This window comes from Anopheles coustani, chromosome 2 (genome assembly GCF_943734705.1).
Source record: "Anopheles coustani chromosome 2, idAnoCousDA_361_x.2, whole genome shotgun sequence".
Classification (NCBI taxonomy): Eukaryota; Metazoa; Arthropoda; class Insecta; order Diptera; family Culicidae; genus Anopheles; species Anopheles coustani.
In genome coordinates, this window is record NC_071289.1 from 92,769,899 (window position 1) to 92,787,931 (window position 18,033).

Here is an 18,033-nt window from a genome sequence, read left to right on the forward strand (position 1 = left end):
ATTTTACCCCACCGAGGCATCTTGCATGGTGGTCTCGTGGTATGGCTGGAAAACAGAATTTTATTTTTGGCTTTTCGATTATTCATCCCAAACACTGTACCACCAGATGCAGTTGCAACGCTGCACTTTTCTATGTATTTATGTCCTTTTTTATGCGATCTTGGTTTTGTTTTCACCACTTATGGTCAGTGTATTGGTGATGTAAGGGTTCTCCATAAACGTACGGCCGGTCGATCGGTCGTTTGAACCCAAGCTACAGCGCAGTACGCGTTATTCAGTGGCCGTCGCTGGACGGACATCTATTTAAGTCACAGATTAGTTAATCAAATTAGTCCCCTTCGTTCCATAAGCGATGGGACGCGACGGGTTGTTGCTCGTGTCGGTCACTTTGATAGCGCTGACCGTTTCGCCGGCGGTATTGGAAGCCAAAAGAAGTTTTATCAATCCGTATCCTCGGTTTGCGGCGTTGCCGCTCGCCCCGAACGACGATGTCGGAGAGCCACTGTTTCTGACACCGTTCATCGCTAACAAATCGCTCGATGAAGGGCGTAAGGCGGCCCGCGTCGTCCACTCCGCCATTCCGACCGATGTCGAAAGCTACTCCGGCTACCTGACCGTCGATGCGGCCACCAACTCGAACCTCTTCTTCTGGTACTTTGTGGCGAAACTGGACCCCGCTGCTCCGGTGGTGCTTTGGCTGCAGGGTGGTCCCGGGGCATCGTCACTGTATGGTCTGTTTACGGAAAATGGCCCTTTTTCGGTCAGCAGCAAGATGAAGCTGGTGCCGCGCAAGTACAGCTGGCACCTACACCATCATCTCATCTACATTGATAACCCCGTCGGAACCGGGTTCAGCTTCACCGATAAGGATGAAGGGTACTCGACGAACGAGACGCAAGTTGGGGCGAATCTCTACACTGCCCTGGAGCAGTTCTTCACCCTATTTCCCGATCTGCGGTCCAATCCGTTCTTCGTGACCGGTGAATCGTACGGAGGAAAGTACGTTCCGGCCGTGGCGCACACAATCCATCGGAATAATGACAACGCGAAGGTACCGATTAATATGCAAGGGATTGCAATCGGTAACGGCCTTTGCGATCCGTTCCATCAGCTCGTGTACGGAGACTACCTCTACCAGCTCGGGTTGATCGATTCGAACGTTCGCGATCAGTTCCACCAGTACGAGGCGAAGGGTCGCGACTGCATCTCGAAGCAGGACTTTGACTGTGCGTTCGACGTGTTCGACGAGCTGATCAACGGTGACCAGTACCCGAGCGGATCGCTGTTTAAGAATGCGTCCGGGTTCACGACGTACTTCAACTATCTCGAGACGGCACCGGACCCGTCGGACGATTATATGGGCAAGTTCTTACAGTTGGCGGAAACGCGCAAAGCGATCCACGTTGGTAACAATTCGTTCCACGACCTCGAGGGCGAGAACAAGGTCGAGGAGCACTTGAAGCAGGACGTGATGCGATCGGTGATGCCCTATCTGAATGAACTGCTGACGAAGTACAGGGTGGTGATCTACAACGGGCAGCTGGATATCATCGTCGCGTACCCGCTGACGATGAACTACGTCACAAAGCTCAACTTCCCCGGGAAGGACGAATACAAGACAGCCGTCCGGAGGATCTGGAAGGTGGATGGCGAAATTGCTGGATACGCGAAAGAGGCGGGCAATCTGGTAGAGGTGTTGGTGCGTAACGCGGGTCACATGGTTCCGAAAGATCGCCCGAAATGGGCCCTCGATTTGCTGATGCGGTTGACCCATGGTAAAAGTTTTGCGTAAGGTTAGCACAGGCACGTTACCAGGTGATGGCATTTTTTCTGCTCTCTAGTGGTCCGTGAATAAATATAAAAAATTTGATGATTTCAACGGCAAATACATTGGCATGTCTCTTCGGAGTGGTTTCATTGAACATTCCGGATTACTTTATTGACTAGAAAGATTGGTCATTCAATATTTAAACATGTTTAAATGTAGCACGTCTGTGCCCACTATATCACATTTATTAATCTTGTACTAGTTTAACTGACGTTGACGATATTTTAGGATAACTAAATCTTCTTCTCTAAATTATAACATCATCAACGTGTGCAAATTATTTATCTTATTTCAAACAAATGCCTTACATAATGCGATCGTATGATCGACCCCGCAACTTACTTTCACCACCTGCGCGTTGAGTGCCACCTTCAGCGGAAAAAATTGATCGTTCTTGTGACCCAGCCCTAGACAAGCGTGTCGATTGTGGCCCCACATGTACAGATCGTGCTGATCGTTGATGGCAGCAGAGTGCGTAATACCGCACGAAAGCGCGATTACACGCACATTCGGGTTGAAGGCGTTGCGTCCGAAAAGCGTCGGGGGAATGAGCGTCGGGGTAGGGCGGTGTTGGACTTCCGGACCAAACCCAAGTATACCGTAGCCCCAGGAAAAAACGTCTCCATTTTCTAATGAGAGGAAAAAAGAACGTGAAACATGCCGAGTTCATGACCCCTTGCCCAGCTGATGTTGATGCGTCATCAATAATGCTTACCATTCAAAATTAAGCAATATGATCCGGCCGCAGCAACGTCAACGATTTTCCCACAATGCTTAGCAAACGGCAAATGACTTGGGACATTGATTTGTGGGTTATCCTCGGCAACCGGTCCTAATTGACCGTACTCTGAATTTCCCCATCCGAAGAGCTCTCCTTTGTCTGAGGTTGATAAGAAAGAAGATCGTTACTAAACGAAAACTATTTTAACCACATGCGTCTTACCATTAACTGCTAGCACGGTGTCGCAGCTACTGGAAACCTTCACAATCTTTTCTCCTTTGATATCTCCTTCTGCGGGACCAACTTTATCGATCAACCCGTATCTACCTTGGCCCGCTTGCCCATCATCACTCCAGCCGCAAGAAAATACTCGTCCTGCCTCCGTCAATAGCAAACTGTGGTCCTGGCCGCACTCTACCAAACATACCCGATCTTCCGCGGTATCCGGATTGATTCTGTTCACGACGGGGTTTCGGAAATAATCTTCATCCGGTACTATGCGTCGACCACACTGCCCATAAGCGTTGTTTCCAAAGGCAAACACCGATCCATCGTTGGCCAGCGCCAACACGTGTGCCCTCCCGGCCGACACCTGTTTTATTTGCCCCTGTTCCTTTCCCTCGGTGGGGCCCGACAAATCTATTGGGGCCGGGTAGATTAGCAGTTCGATGGGCTTTTTATGCTCTCCCGGAGCCTTCTGAAAGCCTAGCTGACCATCGGTATTAATACCCGTGCCCCAAAGGCAAGCTCCCTTGGTGTCTTTGACCGCATAGATAGAGAATCCATACCCGGCAGTAGCATCGGTAACACTGTGACTTTCTGCAAAGCTGAGCCTGCTAGGATGCTGCACAAAATCGGTGTGAACGTGTGCCTGCTTTTTAAGCGAAGTTTGCATTCCGAGCGCCCCAGTAGCGGCCAAACCCCACACGTACAAACGCGTATCGCTGGGTTTGGCGATCGGAAAACGGTGCTTGGGTAACTTCGATACATCCTGGCGCAGAACACTGCGTCGTGCACTGGACGAGTACAAACATTTCCTACCGCTGTGCGTTTGCTGTTTCAAATGGTTCATCCATTGCCAACACCAATTGCAATGCCGTAGCGATTGCATTTTTGCGTACTTTTGTTTAACTACCGGGACTGTGGCGGCTCCACAACAGTTGCCGTGTTTATTTACTTCGAGTTACATAACCTCACATGTATTTGACAGCTCACTCAGTCTCAGTTGTTTCCCAAAGTTGGGAGGAAAAACACAGAGGAAAATAGTAGTGTAGTGAAAATCATATATTGTTATTAAACGTAACCTTACAACAAGATTTAATATGGCATTCCGCCAGGTTAGAACGTAAAGTACTGCACTTGGACATGCAACAAAGCTTTAACTGACGCTCTTTCCAGGTTGTCTCCCGGGGGGCGCTGGTCTGCAGTCGTTCGTTCAGCAGGACCGCAGGATGTTCAAGCCGCCTATACGAGCCCGACTACATGGAGGTATGTTGTATGCCTATTGACCACCGAGGTAAAGTGCCAGTTTCATGTCCTTCGGTTGTAAAGTAACCCTATTCCGGTGCGTGGCGCACATTTGCGCCCTTTCGAACAGATCTACGAGATACATTTCGGTACTTTCGTGTAACGCCTCCAGAGCATCTATTGTGACTCGAAAGTCTCCGAACTCGTGCATCACCTCCCTAATTACGCGCGATATGCTCAGTTTCGGTATAAGCAGGGTCGTGGTGTTCTGCAGTTTTATCATTTCTCTCGTCGAGGGTAAAAGCCGCCGTGGTGGATTTGCGGAAGCAGTTCTTCGACCGCCTCGATCGACGGATGTCGGTGGTGGTTGTACATGGCTTTCACTACTTCTGCTGCGCCTTAGTCGGGATCTTGCTCGACTATGCTGTTCGCCGGCGGATGTATTCGCCTCGGTATTTGACGATGAAGAGTTGTTTGCTGTCGTTTTAGATCTATCGCCCCGTCTAGGTTCATCGTTTGGCTGTTTTCTTGGCACACTCTTGCTTCGCGGCATTCTCTATATTGGCACAAATTTAGAAATCAGGGATTATTTTTCGTTTTCCAAACAGCATCTCAAACCCGCGGTTGTTGTTGATGATTTGACAGCTTCGACCGTTTTGTTGTGCTTGTTGGTTGACCATCGACTGACAGTTGGGCACTTTGAATTTATAAACCGTTATGCTAGCTGATGGGATAGTGCGTCTGTTGGTTGTTAAATTAACCTAAATTCTTTTTTTCAGTTACTGAAACCCAAGTACCCGCTCTACGAGATGCTCAACTTTACCATCAAAGGCTACGATTATCCGTTGCTGGAGAGCTATCAGAAATTCATCCACAACGTTGCGGACTCGATGGACCTGGATATAGTCGATGCTTACGCTCACCCACCGCAAAAACTGAATGTACAGAAATTCAAACCAAATTCCAGTGTGATCGATAGCGAATACAAATTGACGGTCTATGAGCGCACCGTACAGATAGATAAGGTCCAAGCGCCACTGTACCCATTGTTCCTGCGTACACTACAAGCAGCTCTACCCGAAGGTGTTACTTTAAAGGTAGCAGAACATACACCAGATCAGGACGAAGCACGCTATGTGCCCGATAGAGATTTGAAGGAACTAAAGCAACAACTTGATGAAATGGGAGGCGCATCGAAAAAGAAATAAATCAATAACTCATCTAGTTGCTTTGTAGCAAAAGTTTTCTTCGCGTATGTGTTTTGCTTTTGGTTTTACGAATGTCATTCAAAACTAGTACATTTAGTGTAATCATTACGAGATTAACGTAATGCGCTCCTCATGTAACGAGCCGTTTAAAATATTACAAACCGTTGTAACAACCTAGCTGCTAGTAGAGCTTGGTTCTAAAATTTCTTGTAGTTCTGTTGTTTTGACATTCGCTTGACATTCCTCGACTTGGTGTTTTTATTTTCATTGCGATACAGTCACTTCAAAAACATACGAAGAGTCATTTTACATGATGGAGCTTGAAAAAGAATTCCTCCAGCTGTCGACAAAATTTATGTTTTTAAACTGTGGTACACAGCTGGCCGACTATCGCAACGAGATCAACACGCTGTTGAATGAACTGAATGGACTAAACTATCGTGCCGCCCGAATCAGCGATGTGAGGGCCCCTGTGCGACTTGTTGAATCGTTCGTTAACATTCCTCCCCAAGAGGACACGTTGGTGGTGAAAGCCTGCTTTTTGATCAAGTCACTCGTGAGCCGACAGAAAATATTGTTCCCCGAAGCGGTCGTCCAAGGTGTGCTGGAGTGGTTAAGAAAATGTCTGGAAAGACGTTTCTATCAAGTTGCTTCCGAAGTGCTCACCACAATGCCGCTCCTGTTCCGGCAGTGCAAGAACTTGGCGCAGGTTTGTGCAACTTTCTAATTTGTAGGTACCTTTACTTGACGAACTTACTTATATGGTTTACGATTTATAGTTTTACGATTTTTTCATATCCAACAATGGAATACTGATAAACATACTTGCCGACCCGGACTATAGGAGGGTTGAACGAAGGCAACCATCTACCACATGCCTGGATCACTGCAACACTAGCGAGCTTTACGCGGCGGCTCTTCTCTCTATCGAGTCAATGCTTGTGTGCTCCGAGATGACACCCGAGACACTCGAACCGTACCTCCCGACGGTAGGAAACGCAGTGCTCGATTTAATATTCAAAATACGCTCCGAATCGTTCCTCGAGCCGACGTTTTATGGATTGGTGGCGTCTGCTATGAATTGCTTCCGAATCGTCGTGGAACTGAATGCAACAGGCGACTGGACAAACGCCCAGCTCGGCCGACTTATTGGCGTGGGAAAGGCGTTCATGATGTACGGTATTCCCGACGTCGTCAAACTATTGCCCCAGCGCATTCCGGTATCGCAACAAGGCATCCCCGAACCGCAACACATACCGATGAGTAAGGGAGGGCGAGTGGCAAAGAAGCGTAAAACACGTACTCACCCGAGGGGCAAGAAAGGCTCAACTGGGGCGTCTCGAACATCAGGAGGAAGTGGTCAGGACAAGCAACTATTGCCGAATGGTCAAAGCAATAGGCTTCCTTACACCGAATCTAGTATCGTCTTAGAGTGTAAGTTTTATTGTAATGTTGATTGTAAAGATATTGTCTCATCTTACATACTGTCTGTTTTTCAGGGGTTTCGCCAGCCAAACCCTCCAGCGGATGCAATCTCACGAGCGATTCTGATTACTCTGAAACCGAGGCCACATCATCCCGCGAGCAAATCGAGCGTCATCGTGTAGCAAAGCTTCGTCAGTCGGCGCTGGTGCTTATTGGCACGTTAGCACAGCATGTCGAGAAACGGGTCATGTTTGGCTACTGGCACGCCTTATTTCCCGACGAAACCCGTTCCACGGGCACGGTGTCTCTGCTGAACTGTGTTCTCCGGGATCCCTCGTCCAAGTGTCGCATTGCGGCCATCCAAGCAACTTCCTTTCTGCTGCACAAATCCAAACCCTTCCTCATACAGGCCGAGAGCAGCAAGAAGCCACAGGTGTCCTTTACGCCATTTTCCGTGACACTCGGAAACATGATCATTGAGATGTATTCGATGCTAACTCAAGCGCTTTCGACGGAAAGTGATCTTACCGTGTTGACGCAGCTGCTTAAAGGGTTGACCGTGTTTATTCAGGCTACTCCTTTCCATCGGTTGCACGCAGGGATAGCGACGCGGTTCGTCCGGATCGTACGCCCATTGGTGGTACATCGCGACTCGACGATTAAGGTGGCAGCGCTGATGGTGATGGGATTTCTCATTTCCGTCCCAAACATGACGGAAGAAATTGCATCGTTAGTTGGTATAAGGCGGTTGGAACAGGCACCGACGGGCAAGGAAGCACGCAGCAAACCTATTATAAAGGCGTAAGTAGAGTAATATCAATTAATTTCAATTCGTTAACATTTTTTGGATGATTTCTTTTCACAGTCTGAACTTGCAAGTAGATCACGATGAAGAGGAGGAAGAGGAAGTGTTTGATGAGCCGGAAAATGAAACAGCGGAAACTCCAGAGGATACACCAACCCCCAATGTTGACGAATCTTACGTGTATGATACGCCTCCTTCTGGGTCAGGAATGTCCTGGCTGCTCCAAGTAGCGTTGGAAAGTTTAGGGGTTAACGGTGTTGCCAGCTCTGTCATGACCGTGCGCATGGAGTGTCTTCAGGTGTTGTGTGTCATGACTGGCCACTATTCGTTGCTGAGCGAATATCTTTTACTGGTGGCGCAAGCTCTTGTGAATGCGTTTGGCGATCCGGCAGCGGAAATAAAACTATACGCAGGTCGTGTTTTGGATTTGCTTGGTCATGCCATAAATAGTTCATTACTTTTAAAAGGTAAGCATACTTCAGGAGCATACGAAATGGATAAGAGTTAATGTAAAAATACCTTTACGCCTGTTAGATACCATCGACGTAGACGAGATTAACGGGGCTCTGAACTTTTGGCTCACGATTGTACCGATCGTGACGAGTCAAATACAAGACGTCGACTTGATACCCTCCGTGCGATCGGTCTGTTGTGATGCCCTGGGGAATATTGGTGTGCATGTGTTTGAAAAGCTACCGGTAGGTGATATATAAAAATTCATATCATCTTACAATAATGATTAAACACGTTATTATTCTTTCCATCTGCAGCGCGATCGACAGCTGGCTTTAATTTCTCTGTTGACCGGATGCACCTTCGATGAGGATAGTGCCGTCGCGTCGGCTGCAGCACGTGCCTTGTCGGTGTATATTCTCTTTCCTTCTCTGCGGGATGATGTGTGCTACGTGGAAAATACCGTTGAATCAATCCTGAGATTGATGAAGGATCCAAATCTAACGGCACGCATCAAAACGAGCTGGTCGTTGGGAAACGTTACCGATTCGCTTGTTCTAAATCTTCACCATCACGCTCCAGCGGAATCGGATCCCTCCGTTGAGCATCGACTAAAGATCGGTGACGATCTGTTGCGGTGTATACTGCAGTCGGCAATGGTATCCGCCAGTGATAACGATAAGGTCCGAAGCAATGCCGTGCGAACGATCGGTAATGTTTTACATCTACTGCGTACGCAGCATCTGGAACAACCGGCCTGGGGCTCGCTCTGGCAGGAAGCGATCGAACGGCTGGTACAGAACGTGTCCAACGCGAGCGGGGTTACGGTGAAGGTAAAGTGGAACGCTTGTTACGCGCTTGGAAGTATGCTAAAGAACGAAGCCAGCTACTCGTGCCCTGCGGCAACGGACAAAGCGAGATGGCAACGGTGTGTGTTTCCCGCACTCTGCGACGCCGTGATACATTCGCCCAACTTTAAGGTGCGCATTAATGCCGCCCACGCGCTTTCGGTCGTCTCGAAACGGGCACACTATGGTGCGACCTTTTTCCACACGAACTGGGTCGCGCTGCTGCAGGCGCTTGAGCAGTCGGACAATTTGGTCGACTACTTGGAGTACAAGCGTCGTGATACGCTACAGGAACAATTGTGCCTTTCGCTAGTGCATTTTCTGCGGCTGGCCACGCGGGAAGATATCGCACCTATGGCGGCGGCCCTGCTACCCTTGTATGATGCGGTACGAGCCAACTGGACGCGAGTGGTCAATCGAATTCTGCCAGAGAAAAGTGTTGCGCTCATGGAATCGTATCATCTTTTGGTGAAGCAGCGTGAGGGTCGCTCGGTTGGAGTAGATTCGGTTCCGGAATCAGCTTGGAACTTGCTAGTGAAATGCTTCGAGTGCACCGATCATGCAATAGTGGAATAAAGCTTCGCACGAAGGAACTTGAGATGATATTTTATTTCGGTCAGTATTACAATATAATAATTGTTACATTAAAATTACGTTCTTCCTATTAATTCAAACATCCTTCCTGAGGGATGAACTTTTAGTCTGCGTTTGGTGGCTGCTCTGCTTGTTCGTGTCCGTTCGTGTGAAGCGATTGTGGGGCATTTTCGGTGAGGGTGACGGTATTCATTAACTTGGTACATGTCTGATACAGTAGTGGATCTCCGTCCATAGCTTCCCGCATACCCCGGCAGAGCTGATCGATTGTAGTGGGATTTAGGTTGCTTCCCAGCACGGCACCACGGATGATCTGCTCGTCAATAGGGCCGACAAGATAGAATAACACCTCCAGCAGCTCGGCACATGCCGTTTCCGCATCGAACTCTTCTTCGCCACCATCCGGCTGTTCTTGATCGTGCTCCATTGTGCTCTCATTGTTTGCCTTCATTGCCTTCGACAACATTTCGTAGATGCGAACCATACAGACGAAGGACTCGCAGTGGAAGTGGTACATTATTCCGCTGTAAATGTTGTTGATCGACACGAACATGGCGACGTGATGTTTCGTCAGTGGAAAAAGCATACTTTCGCCGACGAACGATACGAGCACGCGGTAAACGCACTGTACCACTTCCTCCACGTGCGACTCGTACAATTCGTTGGCGTTCACTATGAAGTGTTCGTGAACCTCCAATAAGCGACGCATCGTTTTGAGATCCTTAAGCGTCAGTGGATCCTCATCGAATCCGTTGGTGTCTGTGCCGGTTGCATCTATGCCCTTTGCAGGATAAAGTTGCCCGAATGCTTCGAACAGTCCCTCAGGGAGGCAGCTTTTAGCAAAAATACAATAAAACTCCTTCAGCTGGGCGTAGTCCATTTCTGCCTCGGTGAACCGATTTACCATAGCGTTTATCGTTTCGACCGTATGCTCAAGTAACGCCCGGTTAGTGCTGGTAGCAAGCAAAACCGCCAGTTTCTCTACCAGATTGTCCACCTTTCGCATCACGTCAAACCAGCGGTACTGCTCGTCGTCCGATCGATCGAAAAGTGTCGTCAGTGTGCGCATCAGTTGGACCAGCACCGGGGCATCCGGCAACGTGAGAAAATCGCATAGATTTAGCAGGAGCTCACTGTGGTGGTAAATATAGTCGTGCATTTCACTGACACAGCACATGTTTCCAATGATTCCGAACAGAATCTCAATCAGTCTGTAGTCCGTAGAGTTTGTGGCGAGCGCAAGGAACAGTTCGATTACTTCCTGCTGAAGCAAAAACCGCACGACATCCGGTTCGATCGTCATATCCCATAGGTTGCATAGATCCCGCTCGAACTCTTCCTCGTCCTCCAATAACTTGTCGGTCCGCTGTGAAAGCTTCAGAATGGTAGAGAGAACGAATCGCTCCGAGTACATTGTTTCTCCAATCCGATCACCTTTCAATGTTTCGATTTTCTCCAGCAGCTTCTCCTCATCGTCGCCTCCATTGTTGGTATCAGACCCAGTTTCGTCACGATTCTCTACTACCGGCTCATCCGTATTAGCTTCCTTCGAAGAAGACGGGAGATCAACATTTTCTTTACTTTCTGCTGGAGAAGGTGTACTTTGAACCGTTTCTTTTTCCTGATCATGATCCATATTATTTTGTTTTTTGGAACACGGAAAACAGCAAGAAAATGATGTTTGTCGAAATGTTTGCAGATGTAAATAAACAATTTAAAATGTTTATGCCGCTAAATAGGCAGTGTTGCCAGTCAGTTTGTACCTCTAAATAAACAGTGTTGCCAGCAAACAAGCAACGGAGTGTTGACATTTTTAGTGTTTTGTAAACACAAAGCTTACACAAAATGTATACCGTCCTGGTTTCGTCTATCGCTCTAATTTTTCGGTGGTAACATACAGTTATTATGGAGTTTTCAGTTTCAAACGAGTCTTGCCGTGTTTGTCTTCGCAAAACACCAACTGGAAAGTATCTATTGGAGCCAGTAAAAGGAAAGGAGCATACAGAACAACGCACCCTGCTAAGTTTGTACAATCTTTGCACCGGTTTCACTGATCCCCCATGGACGCAGGAACATGAAACAAACACGTTCTTTCCGCAAAAGATATGTGCCGCATGCGAGCAGCTTTTGCTAACCACCTACGAGTTCGGCAAGCTTAGTAAAAAATCGGAGAAAGTGTTACAGCACATTTTGCTCTTCTACAACGATGACGAATCGTCGTGTATCGTGCTGGAGGAGTCAAATCGGGATGATCAATTGCAGGAGCATTGTGTTGACGAGAGCATTGAGGAATACGAACAACATCATGCACGAGATCAGGAAGCGGCAGAAATAGTCGATGATAGAGGATTGGAGCTATTGCAAGAAGCGGCTTTGCTGAGCCTCAAAAAGGAAACAGAAACTAGTGTATGCATATCGGCCCAGGAAGAATGTCCGGAATATGACGCCCAGCCAAAAGAATATGATTCAGTTGAGCTATTTCTAAAGGAAGAAACAGTGTTGGAAGAATGCAACGAGCAGCCCGATCTTGATGAGTTCATTGATTTTGAATCACTTGTCGACGAAGATGAGGAAGAGGAACCGAATGGAGGTGAGGTATTTTATGAATCAAGAAACCCGTCCTTACCGAATCATGTCGATTGTCCGGATTGTGGGAAGCTTGTTTCCACCTCGTACCTATCCAAACATCGTGATACGCACCAAGCGTTACATCGGTTTGAATGTGATGTGTGTAAGATGCGATTTACTTTTCTGGAAAACTTGACCAAACACAAACGTATACATGAAAATGATAAACGCTACGAGTGTCCGTACTGCCAAGAACTGTTCCTACACTGGACGTCGAGACGGTATCACATTGAGCGGGTCCATACGAAGGAAAAACGGTTTGCCTGTGAATATTGTGGCGCCAAGTTCCGGCAATCATCGCACTATCAGATACACTTAAGGCGCCACACCGGATCCACTCCTTATCCATGTTCAATGTGCGAAAAATCGTTCGTGACGAGTAGCTCTCGGAAGGAACATATGCGATCGCACAGTGACAAGAAGGAGTTTCAGTGCAAGCATTGCAGGAAGCGATATAAAACTTCAAAATCCTTGCAAGTTCACATGAAAACACACAGCAACTTGAAGGAATATGTTTGCAGCGAATGCGAGAAAGCGTTTACCCAGAACCATTCCTTACGGACGCACCAGATGAATGAGCATCCAGGATTGATATTGCCTCCGCCCGGTACGGTTATGAATATAAGAGTAATCAATCGTCTGCGAAGCGAAGAGCCACTATGAATAAAGACTTTTTACACTGAAATCGTATGAGATCGGAGTTTTGATAATAAAGTAGATGAACTAGGAACTTTTGGTAGTAAAATAATTAAAATAATTTTTTAACCGCTACTTTTTCAAACCTCTGCAAACTGACAGCTCTTTAACATCATGCTTGCAGTTGTGCTGTCAAACATTATTGTGACAGCACCTGTCAAAGGCAAATCAACGAAAACACTCAAAAACCTCGTGTTTCCAAAAGTGCCTGCCGGCCGTGGTGGTTTGAAACACGATTTGATTGTTTTCTCGTGTGTGAAATCAATAGTTCAGTTCTTTTTCGTGATAAACGGGCGAAGATGCTTGCGCCACAGGCCAAGCTTGATGATGTTCCCGGCTTTTCCATTCACAACGCGGAGGTGGACTACGACGATGACGTCGATGGTGGCAAGCGGAGCAAGAAAAAATCCGGTGGCTTCCAGGCGATGGGACTTAGCGCACCGGTGCTGAAGGGTATCCTAAAGATGGGCTACAAGATACCGACACCGATTCAGCGCAAAACTATCCCCATCATCATGGACGGCCGCGATGTGGTGGCGATGGCGAAGACGGGTTCGGGTAAAACGGGCTGTTTTCTGATACCGTTGTTTGAGAAATTGAAACAGCGGGAAGCGAAGACGGGAGGAGGCGCGCGAGCTCTCATACTGTCCCCAACGCGCGAGTTGGCCATCCAAACGTTCAAGTTCATCAAACAGCTCGGTCGGTTTATGGACTTCAAAACGATCCTGGTACTCGGGGGCGATTCGATGGATTCGCAGTTTGCGGCGGTACATACACTGCCCGATATCATCGTGGCCACACCTGGTCGATTTCTGCATCTGTGCGTCGAGATGGACCTGAAGCTGAACTCGGTGCAATACTGTGTGCTGGACGAGGCGGATCGTTTATTCGAGATGGGCTTCGGGGAGCAGCTAACGGAAACATTGAAACGGCTTCCGGAAGCGCGTCAGATGGTGTTATTCAGTGCGACGCTGCCCAAGTTGATGGTCGATTTTGCGACCGCTGGTCTGTGTCAGCCGGTTTTGATACGATTGGACGTCGATTCGAAGATTCCGGAAACGCTGGACTTGAAGTACATCTACTGTCGCCCTGCAGAGCGTTACGCTACCTTGCTGGTATTGCTGCGAGAGGTTATACCTAAGAAGGCACAAACGGTTATTTTTGCGGGCACCCAGCATCACGTGGAGTTGATTTCTTTGGTAAGAATTGAAGATCAACTGTTTGGAAAAATATTAACTATTTCATGTCACTTTCAGATGCTGGCAAAGGCCGGGATTCCTAACAGCCACGTGTATTCGGCTTTGGATGCATCGGCACGCAAAATCAACACAGCTCGATTTACGATGCGTAAGGTAAACGTGTTGGTCGTGACGGACGTTGCCGCACGTGGTCTCGACATCCCGTCGCTCGATTACGTCGTTAATCTTCACTTTCCTGGCAAGCCGAAACTGTTTATTCATCGGGTTGGACGTTGTGCTCGTGCTGGTCGAAGCGGTACTGCCTTTTCCATCTTCTCTAACGACGACATTGCGCATCTAATTGATCTGCATATGTTTCTGAACCGTCCGTTGGATACGTCCGATCGGCGTATTTTCGGCACGACTCCACCGGAATCGCAAGAAACGGAACATCAGCTCGTTGAGGAGTACGTGCAACATGTCGACCTAGCGACAATTTACCGTGTGAGTAACAATGCTTACAAGCAGTACATCGTTACCCGTCCGGCGGCATCGGCCTCTTCGAATAAGCGTGCCAAACTGTTCAAAATCGATGAACTTGGCATCCTGGAGGACTTCGAGCGCAAGGCTAGCGAGGAAACAATGCCTACTAAAGGCAAGAAAGGTAAAAAATCAAAACAAACGTCAGTTAAGGAAAACGCAAAGGCTACTCAGGAAAATGGCGAAACCGAGCAGAAATCCTCCAACGCAGGAAACAATTCGGCGGCCGTTGATCCAGATGCGTTCCGGAATGATTTCCTCGCTAGGATGAAAAGCTACCGCCCTCAAGCGACTATTTTCGAGCTTAACCCGAAGGCAAAGGCCCGCGAGTTGAATACAATGATACAGAAGCGTGAGAAGGATGAGTTGAAGATAGAAAAGCATAAACGCAAGCTTGTTGAGCTGGAGGCGGAAGAACATGCCAGGGAACAGGAAAGACAAAATACACAAGCTGATGATGGTGCTCCGGAAGGGTCGTTGAAGCGCAAGAAAAAAGGCAACATCCGTGACGATGAGCATTTCATCTCCTACCAGGCAAAGGACGCCGCGGATGAGGATGGGTACGCGATCGACACGTTTGCACGGCAGGCAAATTCGGCCGAGCTGAGTGTGGCCGCGGATACGGCCGACGGCCAACGCCTGAACCGCCAGCTGCAGAAGTGGGACCGGAAGAAGAAGAAAATGGTGAACGTGGAGGACCCAAGGGCGGGCAAGATTCGTACCGAGCACGGCGTGTGGATCGCGGCATCGTACAAGACGGGCAGGTATGACAAGTGGAAGGATCGTACGAAGCTGGACGAGAAGTTGATGGCACAGCAAGTTCAGGAATCGGATAGCGAAGGAGAGGGAGGCGTAAAACCACCAGCGGTCACGCAGAAGAACTATCCGAACACACACTGGGGCCGTCATAATGCAAAGGCCGATTTGCGCAAACTGCGAGACACGGACCTGAAGACTCCAGAGCAGATTATTAAGAAGCGGCTGGACATGGAAACTAAAATGTCTCGCGAGAAGGCGGCAAGATTGAGAAACATTCAGCGTAAGAAAAACGCGCTTAAACGAAGGAAAAAGGCTAAGAAGTGATCCGTTCAATCAGGACCGAATAAATAAAATCGTACTACGTTGATGTAATAAATATGCTTGCATGTAACAAAAAAAAAGATGTCTGTTACGGTACTAGGAAAAAACCAAACGCAACAAATGAAACAATATATTCTTAAGAGAAAGCTGTGTTAACCTTTGCGATAAGCCATGAAAATAGTGTTTTACCAGGCGTTTGATAAAATGCATGCGATTCTACGATGACAATAGTTCTTTTAACGGCTATTTCGAATGATGGAACTCAGTTCCGGAACTGAGTTCAGCAGAAAATACCTATCAAGGTTTGTGTACCTACGTACAATTCAAATTTGTATTTTTAAAATTAAGAATCGAGGTAAAATCTTTGTTGTATCAAGTTGTTTGCCTTCAAAATACCTTTAATTTGAGCAATCTCAAAGAATCATCTAGATTCATGAATCTGAATGTGAATTACACAACTCTATTTGGAATCCGTCTATGGAGCGAATCTTCAAGTGTTCCGAATCCCGATTCTGTCAACACTAAGACGCTCCCATCTGTGATTTTTATCAAAAACAAGAAATCACGGTAAAATCTACCTTCAACAAAGTTGCGCGTCTTAGAAAGACCTTTCATTTGAGGGGTCAATCGTGGAAATCGGTTGAAAGAATCAATAGTTATTAACAAATTGACAAATTATTGCATTTCAGTAAGAGATAGCAGAGTGCTATCTCTTTCCGCCAACATGCCAACAACCGATTTTGCCAACACTAGTCAACACCACACTGACTGTCAGTAGCAATTTGTTCGTCTTGAAAGCGAGACGTTACCGTTTCGCTCGGTCGAATTATTTTTATAAAATGTTTGTTCCTAGTGTTTACAAAGTTTGATTAGGTAGAACATTCGGTAAAACTCTGCTTGCCATCACATCCTAAATCACTAAAAACCGCACGCCGCGTGAAAACTGGTGGACATATTTGCCTAGCGTTTTGTGATCAACATCGGCACTGCGGACAATTCAAGCAATATGGAGGATCGAGAGCATTGCTAAAAGCTTGTAATGCATCAGCAGTGTAATGGATACTCTAGCAGCCTCCTGAGAAAGAGAATTGTGTGCCGTGAATATTTGCCGCAGTGAATTGTGTGTGCTTTTTGTTAAACTGCATCACTTTACGAGTCGTGCAAGAAACGTACAAAGGGCTGATTGAGTTTTGACGTTTCAGATCAGAAATGGACGCCTACTTCGGCGTCCCTTTTGTTTGTTCGTGAACGTTTCGTGCATTTTCATCATTTCTGTGTTGATTTACTGCCGAACAAGCAAATTAAATGGCCAGTTCGATTATTTAACTCGAATTAGTAGCATCAGCATGGTCGGGATGCACTAATTTGCAGCTTTCTGAATATTAGCAAATCAGAAACCTAGTTAATCTTTAACAGTTGTTTATAGTTTGTGCAAGAGTTGTTGATAACATTCCACATCTCCGTAACTCGAGTCTTAAAGTGCCACGTCGTTTGCAAAACTAGGTTAAAATTAAAACAGGTGAAAATGATCGGGGGGTAGTAATTGAAAACAAATAAAAACAAACGAATAAGAAGACGTTTGTTTACCTGTTCAGCGTTCGGTGCATAGTTTAAATGGCAACAAGCAAAGCTGCACTAAACTGGTGCAAGTGCGTGGTAAAGTGGCTGATTGTTAACGTATGTATGTTTTTAATCTGTTTTTTCAGTGCATTAGCCGGAAAATCTTCATGTGATAAACTATGTCGTTTTTCTGCCTGCAAGTGCATATTGGTGAAAGTGCTCAAGAGTAAGGTGAAAAAGATTTCGCAAAGAAAGGAAGAAAGTACGCTCCGGGGTGGAGTTTCTTTACGTTCGGAAAGGTGTAGTGTTTTTTCCTGTTGTTTGAACCACAAGCTGGATGTTCGGGCGGTGTTCCAGTAATTGAATCTTCATACAAATAGGTAGGTTTGTCTTTTTCGTTGAACTATCAACAGAGAGGAAGGGACTAATGTTTCACAACTCTTCGTACACAGCCTTCTGCAACATATGGGTGGCGTCGAGAAAAACTGGAATTATAGTTCTTTTTTTCCCATATCATTAGTAGCAACAGTATTTTACTGGTGATTGCACACTCGTGGCCTATTTGCAGCTGCATATGCGTAACGTGAGACCACCAACCGATTGCCAACCTTACGCAAGTCTTCCTGGTTGTTGGCTTCGATGGAGGATGAAACAATGTAGCCCTCTGCCGTTGCGAAACGGGGAAAAGAAAGATCGCATTTTCCAATATCCGGCTGCTGGTTTCGTTTTCTCCATCGATTAAAAATCGTCAGTGGAAATTATCTGGCGTAATAACTGGAGTTCATGAAATGTTTTCAAACATTTTTCAACTAGATTCTTCCCAAAAAAGTTTAACCTCCTTCTTGCTCATTTCAAAGCTGTGTTAGCAACCATTCATGTTGTTAATGACCATACCACGCCTAAAAACGGAGTGGGTTGTTGGCAACAGTTCGGCAGGGCGAGGCAGGAAGCTAGAGCTATAGAGTAGTACTAGTAAACCGGGTGGAAAAATCATTCCCTACC

General features: G+C 47.0%; 8 protein-coding genes across 8 annotated transcripts; 5 read left to right on the forward strand and 3 right to left on the reverse strand.

The window, feature by feature from the left end:
- The first annotated feature begins 247 nt into the window (after window positions 1-247).
- On the forward strand, window positions 248-1,939 carry LOC131267549 (venom serine carboxypeptidase). Its single transcript, XM_058270455.1, has one exon. It carries the CDS (start codon window positions 353-355, stop codon window positions 1,790-1,792), a length of 1,440 nt encoding a protein of 479 aa, XP_058126438.1. The 5' UTR covers window positions 248-352; the 3' UTR covers window positions 1,793-1,939.
- Window positions 1,940-2,078: 139 nt separating this feature from the next.
- LOC131267550 (RCC1-like G exchanging factor-like protein) lies at window positions 2,079-3,714 on the reverse strand. The gene is made up of 3 exons (XM_058270456.1): window positions 2,772-3,714; window positions 2,544-2,708; window positions 2,079-2,457 (listed from the first exon to the last, which is right to left on the reverse strand). Exons 1-3 carry the CDS (start codon window positions 3,658-3,660, stop codon window positions 2,120-2,122), a joined length of 1,392 nt encoding a protein of 463 aa, XP_058126439.1. The 5' UTR covers window positions 3,661-3,714; the 3' UTR covers window positions 2,079-2,119.
- A 57-nt stretch (window positions 3,715-3,771) lies between these two features.
- On the forward strand, window positions 3,772-5,232 carry LOC131267551 (uncharacterized). Its single transcript, XM_058270457.1, has 3 exons — window positions 3,772-3,886; window positions 3,948-4,037; window positions 4,796-5,232. Exons 1-3 carry the CDS (start codon window positions 3,872-3,874, stop codon window positions 5,222-5,224), a joined length of 534 nt encoding a protein of 177 aa, XP_058126440.1. The 5' UTR covers window positions 3,772-3,871; the 3' UTR covers window positions 5,225-5,232.
- LOC131267553 (histone H3-like) lies at window positions 3,811-4,658 on the reverse strand. The gene has a single exon (XM_058270458.1). The coding sequence runs from the start codon at window positions 4,567-4,569 to the stop codon at window positions 4,051-4,053; it is 519 nt and encodes a 172-aa protein (XP_058126441.1). The 5' UTR covers window positions 4,570-4,658; the 3' UTR covers window positions 3,811-4,050.
- A 278-nt stretch (window positions 5,233-5,510) lies between the features above and the next one.
- LOC131267099 (HEAT repeat-containing protein 6) lies at window positions 5,511-9,392 on the forward strand. The gene is made up of 6 exons (XM_058269864.1): window positions 5,511-5,933; window positions 6,004-6,658; window positions 6,724-7,450; window positions 7,515-7,921; window positions 7,989-8,152; window positions 8,225-9,392. Exons 1-6 carry the CDS (start codon window positions 5,535-5,537, stop codon window positions 9,329-9,331), a joined length of 3,459 nt encoding a protein of 1,152 aa, XP_058125847.1. The 5' UTR covers window positions 5,511-5,534; the 3' UTR covers window positions 9,332-9,392.
- On the reverse strand, window positions 9,373-11,034 carry LOC131267100 (uncharacterized). Its single transcript, XM_058269865.1, has one exon. It carries the CDS (start codon window positions 10,983-10,985, stop codon window positions 9,453-9,455), a length of 1,533 nt encoding a protein of 510 aa, XP_058125848.1. The 5' UTR covers window positions 10,986-11,034; the 3' UTR covers window positions 9,373-9,452.
- Window positions 11,035-11,182: 148 nt separating this feature from the next.
- On the forward strand, window positions 11,183-12,656 carry LOC131262922 (zinc finger protein 771-like). Its single transcript, XM_058265021.1, has one exon. The coding sequence runs from the start codon at window positions 11,255-11,257 to the stop codon at window positions 12,638-12,640; it is 1,386 nt and encodes a 461-aa protein (XP_058121004.1). The 5' UTR covers window positions 11,183-11,254; the 3' UTR covers window positions 12,641-12,656.
- Window positions 12,657-12,867: 211 nt separating this feature from the next.
- Window positions 12,868-15,623, forward strand: LOC131267790 (ATP-dependent RNA helicase DDX54). Its single transcript, XM_058270744.1, has 2 exons — window positions 12,868-13,872; window positions 13,930-15,623. The coding sequence occupies exons 1-2, from the start codon at window positions 12,973-12,975 to the stop codon at window positions 15,472-15,474; spliced, it is 2,445 nt and encodes an 814-aa protein (XP_058126727.1). The 5' UTR covers window positions 12,868-12,972; the 3' UTR covers window positions 15,475-15,623.
- Window positions 15,624-18,033: the final 2,410 nt, after the last annotated feature.